Genomic DNA, 14,759 nt, shown 5'->3' on the forward strand with positions numbered 1-14,759 from the left:
CCGCCTGTCCTGACCTCGGCTAGCCCATTGGATTCCCTGTGTCTTCTCCCTTGCACCCTGCTCCCGCTAGCGGTCTCCTCCACCTCAGCTGGGTGTACCTGGAGGCCGCGACCTGGTCCCAGCCTGCTGCAAGTCCATCCCCACCATCAGGGACCCTGGTGAACAAGCAGGCTGGGGTTTAGATTCCGCGCCCTGGGGAACCCCAAGCTGTGGTTTTATAGAGCTCACTACCATAGACGTGACACCTAGCAACTTAACTAGGAGAGTGCTACATTAGCATTAGTGCAAGTTGTAGGCAGCATTTACATTCATATCTTTTTTTTTGTTCAACCTGCTGATCCGATTTCTCCATCGACCCAACTGAGTGTGTGAATGATGGAATCCTCACGCTGTGCTATTGTACTCTAATGGAAAAGAGCCTTCCCCACCATCAAAATACATTAAACAGTAGATTGACTTCTGTACAACCATCCTGCTCATACATGGGTCGAAATTTGGCTAGTCCCTGCAGAATTGGCTGAATTTTGATTCATGCTAGGCCAGCTTTACACTTTGGAAAATACCATTTTCTGTATATATTAAATTTTTAACAGCTTACAGTATATAAATATAACAATCACATTTTTTTCTTATATATTTTAGAGAAGTTAAAATAAAGACGGGTGAATGGTTCTTTGATGAAAGAGAAAAGAAATTTCCATGTGCAGGTAAAGTTTATATTTGTGTGAGAGGCTGCTGGAAGAGCTACAAAGTGACCCTAAAAATAACTGTTACATTATTTTATTTTAGCGTCTGTATCACTCTAGCAGCTTGTGCTCTGTCATGCTGTAAAATTCCCTAATGAGCCATAAAGCCAAAAAAGTTGGTATTTAAAATGGAATGGCTATAAAACTCAGTGACAGAAAAAGGCAGCAGAGAGTTAACCACATGGTCAATTTTCTGTAAGAGACTGTTAGATGTGTATAGCTTCACTTCTCTCTCCTTGCATAAAATAAAGTCAAGCTGAGCACTGCTTGACCATTCATGGGAAGCTTTGTGTCCTATAAATGAATAAATGAATACAAAGCTTCCTCTAATTGGCGGAGGCAGGGATTGTGACATCATTTGCTGGCATCTCTGCCTCAACCAATCAGAGGAAGCTTTGTATTCGTTCATCAGAGGAAGCTTTGTATTCCTTCATAGAACACAAAGCTTCCTGTGAATGGCTGAGTGGTGCTCAGACTGCACCTGTTAGTGTATTAAACTGCAGTAAACTATTTAAAGGGATATTAAACGTGGAGATTTTCTTTAACACTGTCAGGAAAGCTTACAATGGCCAGCTGTTATTAATTTATGTAAAACCTTTAACCAAAAAGGGAAAAAAAATGTTGCTTAAAAAGTTGCAGCTTTAGTTTGCTTGTCAAGTTCTATTAACCACTTGTCCTCCTGAGGATTTACTCCCCTTCATGACCAGGCCATTTTTTGCGTTACTTTAACTGACAATAGCGTGGTCATGCAACGCTGCACCCAAATGAAATTTACGCCCTTTTTTTCCCCACAATTTGAACTTTGTTTTGGCCATATTTGATCGCCTGTGCATTTTTAATTTTGTTTGGTTTTAAGCAAAAAAAGACCGCCAATTTTGAGAAAAAAACATTTTGGACTTTTTGCTATTAAACATGTCCAGTAAAAAAATTTAAAAAATCAAATTTCATCATAAATTTTGGCTAAAATGTATTCTGCGACATATATGTCAACATCCCAATACGTATAAATTAATTGGTTTATGTGAAAGTTATAGTGTTTACAAATGGCAGTATAGATAATGGGATTTTTTTTATACTAGTAATGGCGGCGATCAGTGACTTTTAGCGGGACATTCTGACACTGGGGGGAACTAACTTGGTTTCACTGACACCCCTGTGACACCAATACAGCGATCAGTGATAAAAAAAAAGCACTGACATTGTACTAATGGCACTGGGCAGGAAGAGGTTAATGTGAGGGGCGATCAAAGGATTAACTGTGTGCTGGGAGTGTTTTACTAGGGGGCGGGTTGTGTTCTTCAGTGTAAGCACACTGATCGGGATGGCTGTACTGTGCACAGCCATCCCGAGCAGTGTGATCAAGCTGACAGGGAAGAAGATTGTTTATAAACAAAACAATCTTCCTCCCCATCAGAGATGCTTGGTAATCACCGGGTCCCGGTGGGTAGTTAGCGGCCAGTACCCAGTGATTGACATCCGCGACTGCCAATGGCGGTGTAGGTAGGGTGCCCCCTACCCGGAAATGCAAAGTGACGTATATTTACGTGATTCTGCACCCAGGTGCCGCCCTGTAGCAGTATATCTGCAATAGGGCGGTCCTTTAGTGGCTAAAGGGACTCTAAACTCCATATTACTTACCTCCCTTAAACTGTGCGACATCCCTTGCTGGCATCAACATCTTCTACCTGGCATCTTCTGGGGGCCATGCTGTGGCCATTCTCATTGGTCAGTGCAGGATGAAGTCACTCCTTCACCTGTTGTGCCTGAATGTACACATTTCATGTCTCTGCTGCAATAAAGAGACTGCTTGCAGTTTTCAAAAACAGAACTTTAGTCTAACACTACCCTCTCAACAGGTTGGCGATTCTTCTACCCAAGAGTGGCTCTATTGCTCCTCCATAGAGTGAATCCACCCTAAGACAGGAAACATGTCACCAGGTGAAATTATAGAAAAAAAAGGCCTAAAAAAACCCAAATTCAGCCATCTCATCACCAAACACCAATCACCAATGAGTTCTGCAGTGTGTAATTTCAGCTGTCCGCCCCCTGTTTTCTGACAGCTCAGACAAGCTTTATATATTCTGGACTTTGAACAGATGTAGAAAAGAGATGTGTAGGAGGATTTGCTTCATCTCTATGTATCACCTTAAGCTAGTCACTTCACTGGGTATATTATGTAAGGGTTTATAACCACTTTAAAATTATGATTGAGAGCAGAAGCACAGTAGTGACACCACAATTAGTCCACCAGCCAAACTGAACTGAGCTTACTGACACTTGACGCTAACTTGGAGAGCTACTGCCTGGCAGTACCACCCATATATGTAAATCTGTATGGCCTGCCACCAAATCCACGTCTAATGGAATTGTGATGGAAACCTTTTTATGGCAAAATAGGCTGTGAGCAATTTTGAGAATTAAGAGGCTTATGAAACTACCTTGAACATGGCACAGGTAAACTAAAACCGTTGTCAAAAGCTAGGTTTATTTATTTTGTTTTTTAATGTGACTTTTGGGAATTAATTGGTAGTGCCTATTTTTGTATTCCTAGCTTTAATTGTGGAACATGTGTATGTATATTTAGTTTTATAAATGTATATACTTTTCATTTAAAGGGAAACATGAAACAACAGGCGCTAAGCTTTTGAAATCCTACCAAAAATTGAAGTAAGTACTGACAACGACCTTCATTAATTTTGTTGCTCATATCAGCTGCAAACATTTAAGGAGCATCAGGTGTTTTTTCATATACTGCTTCCAAATGGCCCTCCATGTGTCCATGCACACAGCTTTTAGTAGCAGTAGCGTTTACCAGCAGGAGAAAAAACCCCAGGGCCAGTGCGTCCAGGAGCAGCAGCATCTTGGCAGAAAAAAACAGTTGACATGGCTAAACTCGACTAAATGTGTCTAAACGTGCCGAAGTGCGTCTAAATGCTAGACGTGTTTAGTGCTTGAGTACTAATTCATTTCAGTGGTCAGAATAAGTTATCATTCTGACCAATTAAATGAATGAACTCCCAAGCACTTGATGCTTGTAAACCCTGGTAAAGGCGTTAGATACTTTTACAAGCCTCTTTTTCTGCAAAAATGCTGATGCTAGGAGGACAGCTTCTAGGAGAGTTTTTTTAATGTTTTGTGTGCATGAGGCCTAGGAAAGCAGCTTTGCTTTAATTCCATACAGTAGAAAGTTGTTAAAATTGTGACAATTTAATTTAATACTCAGGGGCGTAAAGGAGAATCCACTGAGACATACACAGTAGCAATCCTTCAAAATATTGTAACTGTTTTTATAGAATGTTTATTGTCAAGGATATTTTGCTTTTTTATAGCAGCAGAAAAAGTCTGAGAAGACAGACAGTGACACAGCATAGATGTTACATAGTTAGTCTGGCTGAAAAAAGACAAAAGTCCATCTAGTTCAACCATTAAAAAAAAAAAAAGTTATAATTCTATGCCCACAGTTGATCCAGAGGAAGGCAAAAAAACCCAGCAAAGCATGATCCAATTTGCTCCTGCAAGGAAAAAAAAATTCTTCCTGATCCCCCAAGAGGCAATCGGATATTTCCTGGATCAACTTTACCTAGAAATGTTAGTATCCAGTTATATTCTGTGTATCCAGGAAAGAATCCAGGTCTTTTTTAAAGCAATCCACTGAGATGTCCAGAACCAACTCTTGATGGAGTCTATTCCACATTTTCACAGCTTCACTGTGAAGAAACCTTTCCATGTTTGGAGATTAAATTTATTTTTCTCCAAACGTAAAGAGTGCCCCTTATTTAATGTTCTACACTGTAGACTGCTCGCCTTGCTTATCTACCACCTGTTAGGAAGAATTCAGAGATAAAAGAGAGGGCAGGTGACAGAAGCTACAATTTTCATCAGAAAAAATATAATACTGAAAGGCAATGGATACATGTATGTAACATAGGCATATAGCTGAGATACAGTCAATAGAAGCAAATCATACTACCTACAAGAGGCACCCTTTAGACCTATCTTAATATAGTAAACATTGCCCCAGCCAGTTCTGGCTCCAGATTGCAAGACAATTTAAAGTTTGAGAATGGTTAAAAGAGATGGAGCTCCATCTACTACAGTGTTTCCTAATCCCACTCCTTAAGTATCCCCAACATCCCATGTTTTATAATGTTCTCTTAGATAAAATAGCCATCACAAAAAAAAAGCCACTAACATTGATTTAAGTCCCCGTTCACACTGAAGTTACTTGTCATGCGATTTGAACATTCAAATCGAATGACAAGTTGCATCCAACGATCGGCAATGGAACTGTTCTAATTGGTGTGACTTTGACATCATCAGAGCCGTACCGATTTGAAAAGTAATTCCTGCACTACTTTTGCTGATTTCTCGAAGTCACACCTGAAGTAACATTGCTATCCAACTTTGAAATTGTGCAACTTCAAGTGAAGTCACACGATTTCAAAGTCGGATCCAGTGTAAACCTGGGCTATAGCACCTGTGCAAATACCCCCATGACCTGTTGAGTGTAGTTAAAGATTGAGGTTGGAAACCTACATATACCGTAGCCTCTTGTCATTTTATTTCCACTGAACAGTATGCAAGTTGTGTGGGAAAAGGTCTTGCCTCACAAAACCATGTATACTATTAGTTCTTTGTGTCTATTTTGGTATAGCTTTAGGTCTGGTTTATATCCATATGTGTAATATGCTATAGCAAAACATGCCTTTGGCCTTGAATTTTGTCTCTGTGCTTATTAGTAACGATGATGAAAACATGCTCAGTCATGTTTAGTGATAATGTTTAAATGCCTTTCTAAATGTATCAGAATTTGCAATGATACTTGGAAATGTAGTTTAGTAATTCTACTTCTATCCTAGTAAGATTTCTGTTGTACCCCCAACACCACCTCCATTCTATGAAGTATCTTCTACAAGTGACACTGAGGTAACATTACAATATTTCCCTTTTATAAATCTATGTTTTGAATTGCAACTTAATAATGAAGTAAAAATTTTAAAAAACTAAAAGACTTGCTAAAGTGCATGTACCACAAAGAAACGTCTATTAGTTTTAGTACCCAAAGAAAGAATTTCTCCTCTTTTTCCCTTTTGTTTTAGTTTCACTTACTTGGCTTTTAGGATACTCCTTGCTTTGTTCCTGTTTAATAAGATCATTAAGGCCAGATTCTATATTTTGCTAACTTGTTCATACCATATTGTATGGTAACACATGTAACATGCAATTCATTTTGATTGGCACCCCAACGCACCATGGCATTGTACCTGTATTACAGCAAGACAGAACACATGGTAGTGCGTTACTGTGCATTGCATTATAAATAAAGACGGGCCATGTGCTAGGATGCATTGGACGCCCTTTCATTTTTGAATGCGCTGCCTTAACACAACATGTTAACATGTGACATAACACACGTCAACACACCGAAAAGGTGTAAATGGGCCCTAAGGGTACGCTTAGGCTGGAAATCGTACCTGACCCGTTTTTTTTTTTTTAAATCGTACTGCGGCCAGCCCGCACTTTTGTAAACCGGCTGCATAGAAAAGGATTTTGGTTCACATGTCAAAGCGAATTAGATGTGGTTTAAATGCATCCAATTCACACTATATTGACAAAAGTATTGGGACTCCTGCCTTTACACGCACATGAACTTCAATGGCATCCCAGTCTTAGTCTGTAGGGTAAATTATTTAGTTGGCCCACCCTTTGCAGCTATAACAGCTTCAACACTTCTGGGACGGCTGTCCACAATGTTTTGGAGTTTTGTTTCCAAAACAAAAGCACATTTGTGAGGTCCGGTACTGATGTTGGATGAGAAGGCCTGGCTTGAAGTCTCCACTCTAATTCATTCCAAAGGTGTTCTGTTGGGTTGAGGTCAGGACTCTGTGCAGGCCAGTCAAGTTCCTCCACCCCAAACTCTCTCATCTATGTCTTTATGGACCTTGCTTTGTGCACTGATGCACAGTCATATTTGAACAGGAAGGGGCCATTCCCAAATTGTTCCCACAGAGTTGGGAACACAAAATTGTCCAAAATGTCTTGTATGCTGAAGCCTAAATAGTTCCCTTCACTGTAACTAAGGGGCCAAGCACAACCCCTGAAAGACAACCCCACACCATAATCCCCCTCCACCAAACTTTACACTTGGCACATTGCAGTCAGGCAAGTACCATTCACCTGGCAGCTGCCAACCCCAGACATGTCCAACAAATTGCCAAAAAGAGAAGCGTGATTAGTCACTCCAGAGAACACGTCTTTACTGCTCTAGAGTCCATTTGCGACGTGCTTTACACCACTGCATCTGACACTTTTCATTGCACTTGGTGATGTAAGGCTTGGATGCAGCGATGCGGCCATGGAAACCCATTCCATGAAGATTTCTACACACTGTTGTTGTGCTAATCTGGAGGCCACACAAAGTTTGGAGGTCTTTAGCTATTGACTCTGCAGATATTCTGTGACTTCTGCGCACTGTGCGCTCCAGCATGCGCTGACCCCGCTCTGTCATTTTACGTGGCCTACTACTTCGTGGTTCTGTTGCTGTTGTTCCCAGTTGTTTCCACTTTGTTATATCACCACTAACAGTTGACAGTGGAATATTTAGTAGCAAGGAAATTTCATAGATGGACTTATTGCACAGGTGGCAACCACGCTTGAATTCATTGAGCTCCTGAGAGCAACCCATTCTTTCACAAATGTTTGTAGACACAATTTGCATGCCTAGGTGCTTGATATTTTTACACCTGTGGTCATGGAGGTGATTGGAACACCTGAATCCAATGATTTGGAGGAGTGTCCAAATACTTTTGGCAATATAGTATATGTGAAACGGGTCTTATTGGATAGTCTACAAACAAGTGGAAAAGCTTTAGCCCAGAATTCAAGAAAATGAAAGTCCTAGTACCAAAGCAGAAGAAAATCACAGAGCCGTACAAAGGAGGACTTTTGGAGAATAATGATATTAGCAGGTGATACTAACCTGTTCATAGGCAGGACTTTGTTTTTTCATCTTTTCTCTAAAAGTACAACTCCAGCCAAGGGGTTAGAACCTTTGCCAGGTTATTTTTGCTGTCTGAGATCTTGTTGAGATTTTACTTTCTAACCAAGTGACAATATTGTCACCAGGACTGGAAGTGACATAAAATCTCTTATATATAGTCTTTTCCTAATCATCTTAAACAAGTGTGTTAATTTCTGTATGTCCCTGTTGTGCATTTCCTCTCATTTCTTGCCTTGGTGACAATCTTACTAGTTAAACAGAAAGTGAATGAAAAACTTTCCAATCTGATCACAAAGAGCTGCAGAAATCACATGCAGACAAGTGATATGATTGTGATCTTGGCATACTTTGTTGTTTCAGTTTATAAATATTCTTTATTTTTGGTAATTATATTACAAAATATTTACCCTTAAAAATATTAGCCCTTGGGGTCTATTTAGACTTGTCTGTTCTGGTGTATTGGGATAACAAAAGAGCATCAGTGTCCTTATTCTCCACCATTCAACACACATTGCATTAAAACACTGCATTCAAATTAATGGTTTGCACCAAAAGGCAACAAAAATCATAAATGCACCATTTTTTTCATATGCAGCACAACACAATGCACGGCACATGTGGAACAATACAACACATGTATAGGAGGTGCATTAGTTTGATGCGTTGGGTGCCAAAGTTTTTAAATATTTTTAATAAACAGAAACAAAATTATAAGAATACAACAAAGAGACAAAATAAGCAGGGGAGACCTGCAAGTAGGATCTAACAGAACTATTGACATTGAATGACACAACAACATGCTATTGTACTTAATGCACTGCATTATGGGTCTTATTGGGCCCTGAGGGGTTTTGCATCCATATGTTTTATGAGATGGCAGCACTAAATAAATGAACAGTAATAACTGTAATTTGAAGCCATGTGAGAGCACCAATAATTATGAGTCAGTAGTAGGAACCTAATGATTATGCCTAGTGCCTTGCACTACTACTAGTGGTTCAGTGTACAATGTACTCAATATTCTATTGTGGCTAGATGCACTAGTAGAGTTGTTCAGAAATACAGATATATATGTACATTTGTATGTACAACACATAAGATTATATGGCAAAAATGGCCTTTTTGTAGTGAAAGTGTGTTTCATGAGACTTGACATTTTTACTCTGCCCCATTGTCAAAGGAACTTCTTGTGAAATTCTGGCCCACCTGGCTTTAATAATTCACTAGTCTCCATTTGCATACATGTTCCATGTTATTGAATTAGCAGCTCATTTATTAGAGATAAACTGCTAGGTCACTCCATACCGCTGCCTGCATTTTGCAACTGTTGCATAAAATGCAGACTGCGGTATTGCAAAGTTCTCTCAGTGCAATACAGCCAAGAAAACTTCATGATTAGAGGAGAGACAGTCACTGGACATTGACAGGCCATGTCGCTAGGCATTCCCCCTGTTTCTGTTCACTACTAATCTTCCATTCACAAGAAAGCACACGTGCTTTCTTTTTTCTTTTTTAAAAAAATTCTGGCCAAAGAACTGCTTTATACACATGCTCAAAAAAATTAAAGGAACACATCAGATCTCAATAGGGAAAAAATATCATGCTGGATATCTATACTGATATGGACTGTGTAATGTGTTAGGAATGTAAGGATGCCCCATCGTTTGATGGAAATGAAAATTATCAACCTACAGAGGACTGAATTCAAAGACACCCCGAAAATCAAAGTGAAAAAACGATGCAGCAGGCTAGTCCATGTTGCTGAAATTTCATTGCAGCAACTCAAAATGGTGCTCAGTAGTTTGTATGACCCTCACATGCTTGTATGCATGCCTGACAACATCGGGTTGTTTGGTCTGAGACATTCACACCGGTGGGCTGCTTGAGGTCATTTTGTAGGGCTCTGGCAGTGCTATTCCTCCTTACACAAAGGAGCAGATACCGATCCTGCTGATGGGTTAGGGACCTTCTATGGCCCTGTCCAGCACTCCTAGAGTAACTGCCTGTGTCCTGGAATCTCATCCATGCTCTTGAGAAAGTGCTGGAAGACTCAGCAAACCTTCTGGCAATCGCATGTATTGATGTGCCATCCTGGAGGAGTTGGACTGCCTGTGCAACCTCTGTAGGGTCCAGGTATCGCCTCATGCTACCAGTAGTGTTGGGCTCTATGTTCGAGTCGAACCTAAGTACGTGCATTCTGCGGGCTTATCGCCCACTGCACCCCACAGTGCACGGCGCCCCTGACAGTGCATTGTGATTGTTCAAAGCAATGCACCTGACCACAGGTCAGGTACAAAGCTTTGGCCAATCACAGCACATGATGATGTCACGTCATTTAAGAACCGTGCTCGGGGTGCAGCTGTCAGACAGGCGGGAGCCAGCGTCGCGAGCGGAGTAGGTATTTTTTTTATTTTTTCGGGTAGCGGCAGCGGGCATCGTGATTGACGTTGGATCTACTTCAGGGGATATTTTTTTGACTTGGCAAAAACTGTCTCCTGTTTTTTTACTCTACACATTTTTTTTGTGAATGGGCAGCAGTACCATGTACTGCATACTCATTCACATAGGGGGGGATCTGGCCCCCTTGTTAAAGCCCCCTGCCTGCAAACCCCCCACAACCACAGCCCAGGGTTGTGGGGAAGAGCCCCCCTGCCCGCTTGCTCCCCCCTGTTGAGGGCATGTGACTTGGTATGGTTCAGGAGGGGGGGTGTTCGCCCCCCCCCTTTCCTGACCTGCCAGGCTGCATGCTCGGATAAGAACCGGGTATGGATTTTGGGGGGGACCCCCACGCCATTTTTTTTTATTTTGGTGTGGGGGTTCCCCTCAAAATCCATACCAGACCTGAAGGGCTTGGTATGGATGGGAGGGGGGACATTCTGCCTTTTTTTAAAAAATGTTTTAATTGTCGGGCAATGCTGGCAATTCTTTTTACATTCAGCTGTCAGCGGGGAAGCTTACCACATACTCAGATGCAATAAGATACACTTAGTAAATTGTTTGTGTTTGAAGTTCGCAGTCAAACATTCTGTAGGTTTGAATGTTCGACCGCAAACCAAACGGGGGTGTTCGGCACTTCATTAGCTACCAGTAGTGACACAGACCCTAGCCAAATGCAAAAACTAGTGAAAAACAGTCAGAAAAAATGAGTAGTGAAAAAATCTCATTGGCCTCCACCTGTAAAACTATTCATGTTTTGGGGTTCATCTCATTGTTGCCCATCTAGTGCACCTATTGTTAATTTCATTAACACCAAAGCAGCTGAAACTGATTAACAACCCCCTCTGCTACTTAACTGACCAGATCAATATCCCAGGAGGTTAATTGACTTGATGCTATACTCTGATTAAAAAGTGTTGCTTTATTTTTTGAACAGTGAAACTACTTAGAGCAGGGGTGGGCAACTGTGGCCTTCTAGCTGTTGGTGAACTACAAGTCCCATCATGCCTCTGCCTTTGGGAGTCATGCTTGTAACTGTCAGTTTTGCAATGCCTCATGGGACTTGTAGTTCTACAACAGCTGGAGGGCCACAGTTGCCCACCCCTGACTTAGAGAAGCAACAGGGCCAGGGTGACAACCAAACAGCTAGTCTTATCGGAGAGAAAGGTGTGCAATGATAGCCTCAGTGTTTCTCTCATCAAAAGTTTTCTTTAGCAGCTGAAGCTAAAAACATAATTTATCTGAAATTCAAATTTTCTTATAGGAACACAGTAAGTCAAAAGGTTTTCATAAATCAATGGAAAACCTCTTCCTATCTCTTACCACGCAAATGAAAAGTAAGTATGAATCTATTTCATGATTTAATTTAGTTTATGAAATAAGGGGTGTGATTTTCTTGTTTAAGTTCAAAGACAAACAGCACATATGGTACAATGTGAGACCACAGAGGATACAAAAGTGGAAAATAAACCAGTAGCAGAACAATTTTAAATAACAATTTTAGAACCACAATTTTTAGACACAAAAGTGCATTTGGATGTTTTAATACAAAAATTAAGAGACCATAAAGAAAACAGCAATGGAAAATAGACAAGCAGTAGAACAACTTTAAGGCTCCATTCACACTTGTGCGACTTCAAAATCTTGCGATTTTCATTGCGACTTTACAGTGCGATTTGATGCAACTTTGGCATGACTTTGATGTGACTTTGGAGATAAGGGGGGGAGGTAGGCATTTTGATACAAGAATGAATAGACTGCAGAAGATACAGCAGTGAAAAACAAATATCAATTTTAGAACCAAAGCTACCAGAGACACAAAGCCCCAGGAGGTGTTTTACTACCACGTCACATCGTAACACGCACCAGCGTGCCGCCAAAACACTGAGGGAGATGCACAGCCACCATAGTAAGGGAGAACAGGAAAGCCAGAACTCCCAGCCAGGCATTGCTACACCCACAGGACCAAAGATCCAGTGGCGCAGCCCCAGCATGCCAGGCACTGAGAAGAAGACACCCAGGCACCCTGGTTCAAACCCCACCGACCCCATGACAAGAGAGAAAGTTGAAAAAAAACAAAACTAGACATATCACCATGAAAGCTATATAGATCTCATACATAATATGTTACATCAATATTATAACAGCAGATATATTATAGCATTATACAAAATATAGGGCCAAGAGTGACATATAACCAGAAAGGGTCTCAAACAGACACATAGAGCAATAGTAGAATATACAATCTACCACAGGGCATTGTATACACTACAATACAAAGAATCCCCATACTCCCAAACCCCCATGGAACGGTGGAGGGAGGTCTGTTTTTCCACATCTCCGGACATGAACCCCTCTAAAAAGGGCCTAAAAAAAAGATGGAAGATGGAAAATCCATCTGAGTTCAAGCTGCAACAGCTTGTTCCAGTCTCCCCCTCTAAGGCCTGGATGTTCTCGGTCAAGAATGAGAAATTGGATCCTTGGGAATTGGCCATTATGTATTGCAAGAACATGTCGTCCTAAGGGTAATTCAGGGTCACCTGTATGCATACTTTTTGTCTATATGCACGTCTCCAAAATTCCAACTTAGTCTTTCCCACATAGAAACAGCCACATTCACAAAGGAATAAATATATCACCTCAGCAGTTCAACAATTGGCAAAATGTTTAGGTTTCAAAAAGACCCCATTTGGGTAGTTTTGGTTGTACTTCTGTATACATGTACTTACAATAATTAAATGTCCCACAGCAGAATGCACCCTTTACCTTACCTTTACCGTACAAGGATCTCTAGATATGTCACCCTTGTATTCACTTTGTATAATACGAAAGCTGTGCTTATAGCACCACAAAAAAAATAAAGAAAAAAAACCCCTATTAGCATGAAATAAAAATCTGGAAACCTCCAAAGAAACAAAAAAACCCAAAATGCTTTCCCTGAAAAAATTCCCAATATTATAAAAGGGAAGCCTTGTAGTGAACAAGCCAGTTTAAAGAAGAATTAAACCCAAACGCAAACATTTATTAAATTTCAACTTACCAGTTCTTTTTTTTATTGCAGCTTACCAATTCTTAGATATATGATTTTTTTTTTTTTTTAACTTTCTTTTATTTTCACCTGCTGATCTTGCCAGTAAGTCTGTTCATTTTCAACAGAACAAGCTGTTTTACATATGTAGAAGTTACAGGGTTTAGACAAATTAGTTAGCACTGACTGGGGTGCTTGCAATGATTATTTTATTTGTGCGAAACCTTTATTCCAAAAGGAAAAAAATCGTTGCTTGTTTATAAAGTGTTAGCTGGAGTTTGGCTTTAATTTGTTTTTTAGGCTGCTCTGTACCCTCCTTTTTATAGTGAGTAGTCTGGCATATTTATTTATTTATGGTACTTATATAGCACCATCAATTCACACAGCGCTTTACATATATATTGCACATTCACACATCAGTCCCTAACCCTCAAGGGGCATACAATCTAAGGTCCCTAACTTACATTAATTCATACATACACATACTAGGGCCAATTTAGACAGGATCCAATTCACCTACCAGCATGTCTTTGGATTGTGGGAGGAAACCAGAGTACCCGGAGAAAACCCACGCAGGCACAGGGAGAACATGCAAACTCCAGGCAGGTGGTGCTGTGGCTGGGATTCAAACCAGCAACCCTAGCACTGCCAGGCGGAACTACTAACCATTTAGCCACTGTGCTGCATATAATACTCCATTATTGGCCATTCTAAGGCAGCTGAAAGTTTTAAGTCCCTCAAAGTGCATTATCATTACAATTAAAAGAGGGTGTGAGAATTGTTCCATTAGTTCATCTTGAACCCATGTCTAATCCAAACCTGAAGCCTATCCTTATCCCTGGTCTGCAGCTCACCCTGCTCCTGTCACAGGGACAGTGAAGCTATGAGCCTGGAAGTGTTGGGTACTGAGATCTTCCTGGTTCAGTTAGTGCAGAGGGGATTGGTGAATAGGAGTTTATCATTAACCCATTATTTGGCATGTAGATAGATGCTACAGTGGTCTCAGTCTCACAGGGAGCAGCCACAGGTCCAAGAGGATGAGCACCTCTTTGAATCTGTGTTGAAATATTCAGGTGAATTCTACAATTTCCTGAGAAACTAGCTGGTAAAATTTGAAATAAGATCACATTTTAATTGCCATTACATTGGTTTTAAGTCCATGGTGGCAAAATACAGTTACTTGTTGAGTTTTTTTTTGTATATACTTGCCCTTTAAAAAAGTGACAATAATGCACTATTTTATTTTGTATTAGAAATTTCCAAGTCACAGAATGATATGCTGAATGACAGAATGCATCTGTCTACAAACTATGGTGAAGGTGCAGAAAGAAGAAAAGAAAGGAGGAGTCATTCTGACACTGCCATTAATATAGCTTGTCAGGTATGAATAATAAAGATACCAACTACAAAGTAACAGACTGCACTAAATAACATCAGACTTTATTTTTTAATATCCCTCTGCTTAAGTAATGACCCCAAAATGACTATATTTATATATCAGTGAATGTGACATTCATCAAACATTCACTGCAGATGAATCTTCTTTGTA

General features: G+C 40.4%; 1 protein-coding gene across 1 annotated transcript in view; it reads left to right on the plus strand.

Moving 5' to 3' along the window:
* SYTL3 (synaptotagmin like 3) overlaps nt 1-14,759 on the plus strand; it is an 85,801-nt gene that overhangs the window by 41,212 nt on the left and 29,830 nt on the right. Inside the window, exons 4-8 of the mRNA XM_089676283.1 lie at nt 643-707; nt 3,362-3,413; nt 5,606-5,672; nt 11,447-11,519; nt 14,464-14,591. Coding sequence (XP_089532409.1) covers nt 643-707; nt 3,362-3,413; nt 5,606-5,672; nt 11,447-11,519; nt 14,464-14,591 — 385 coding nt within the window. The remainder of the gene's footprint in view (nt 1-642; nt 708-3,361; nt 3,414-5,605; nt 5,673-11,446; nt 11,520-14,463; nt 14,592-14,759) is intronic.

The sequence above is a fragment of the Staurois parvus genome, unplaced genomic scaffold (assembly GCF_062004578.1).
Source record: "Staurois parvus isolate SC_StPar_1 unplaced genomic scaffold, SC_StPar_1.0 ptg000165l, whole genome shotgun sequence".
NCBI lineage: Eukaryota > Metazoa > Chordata > Amphibia > Anura > Ranidae > Staurois > Staurois parvus.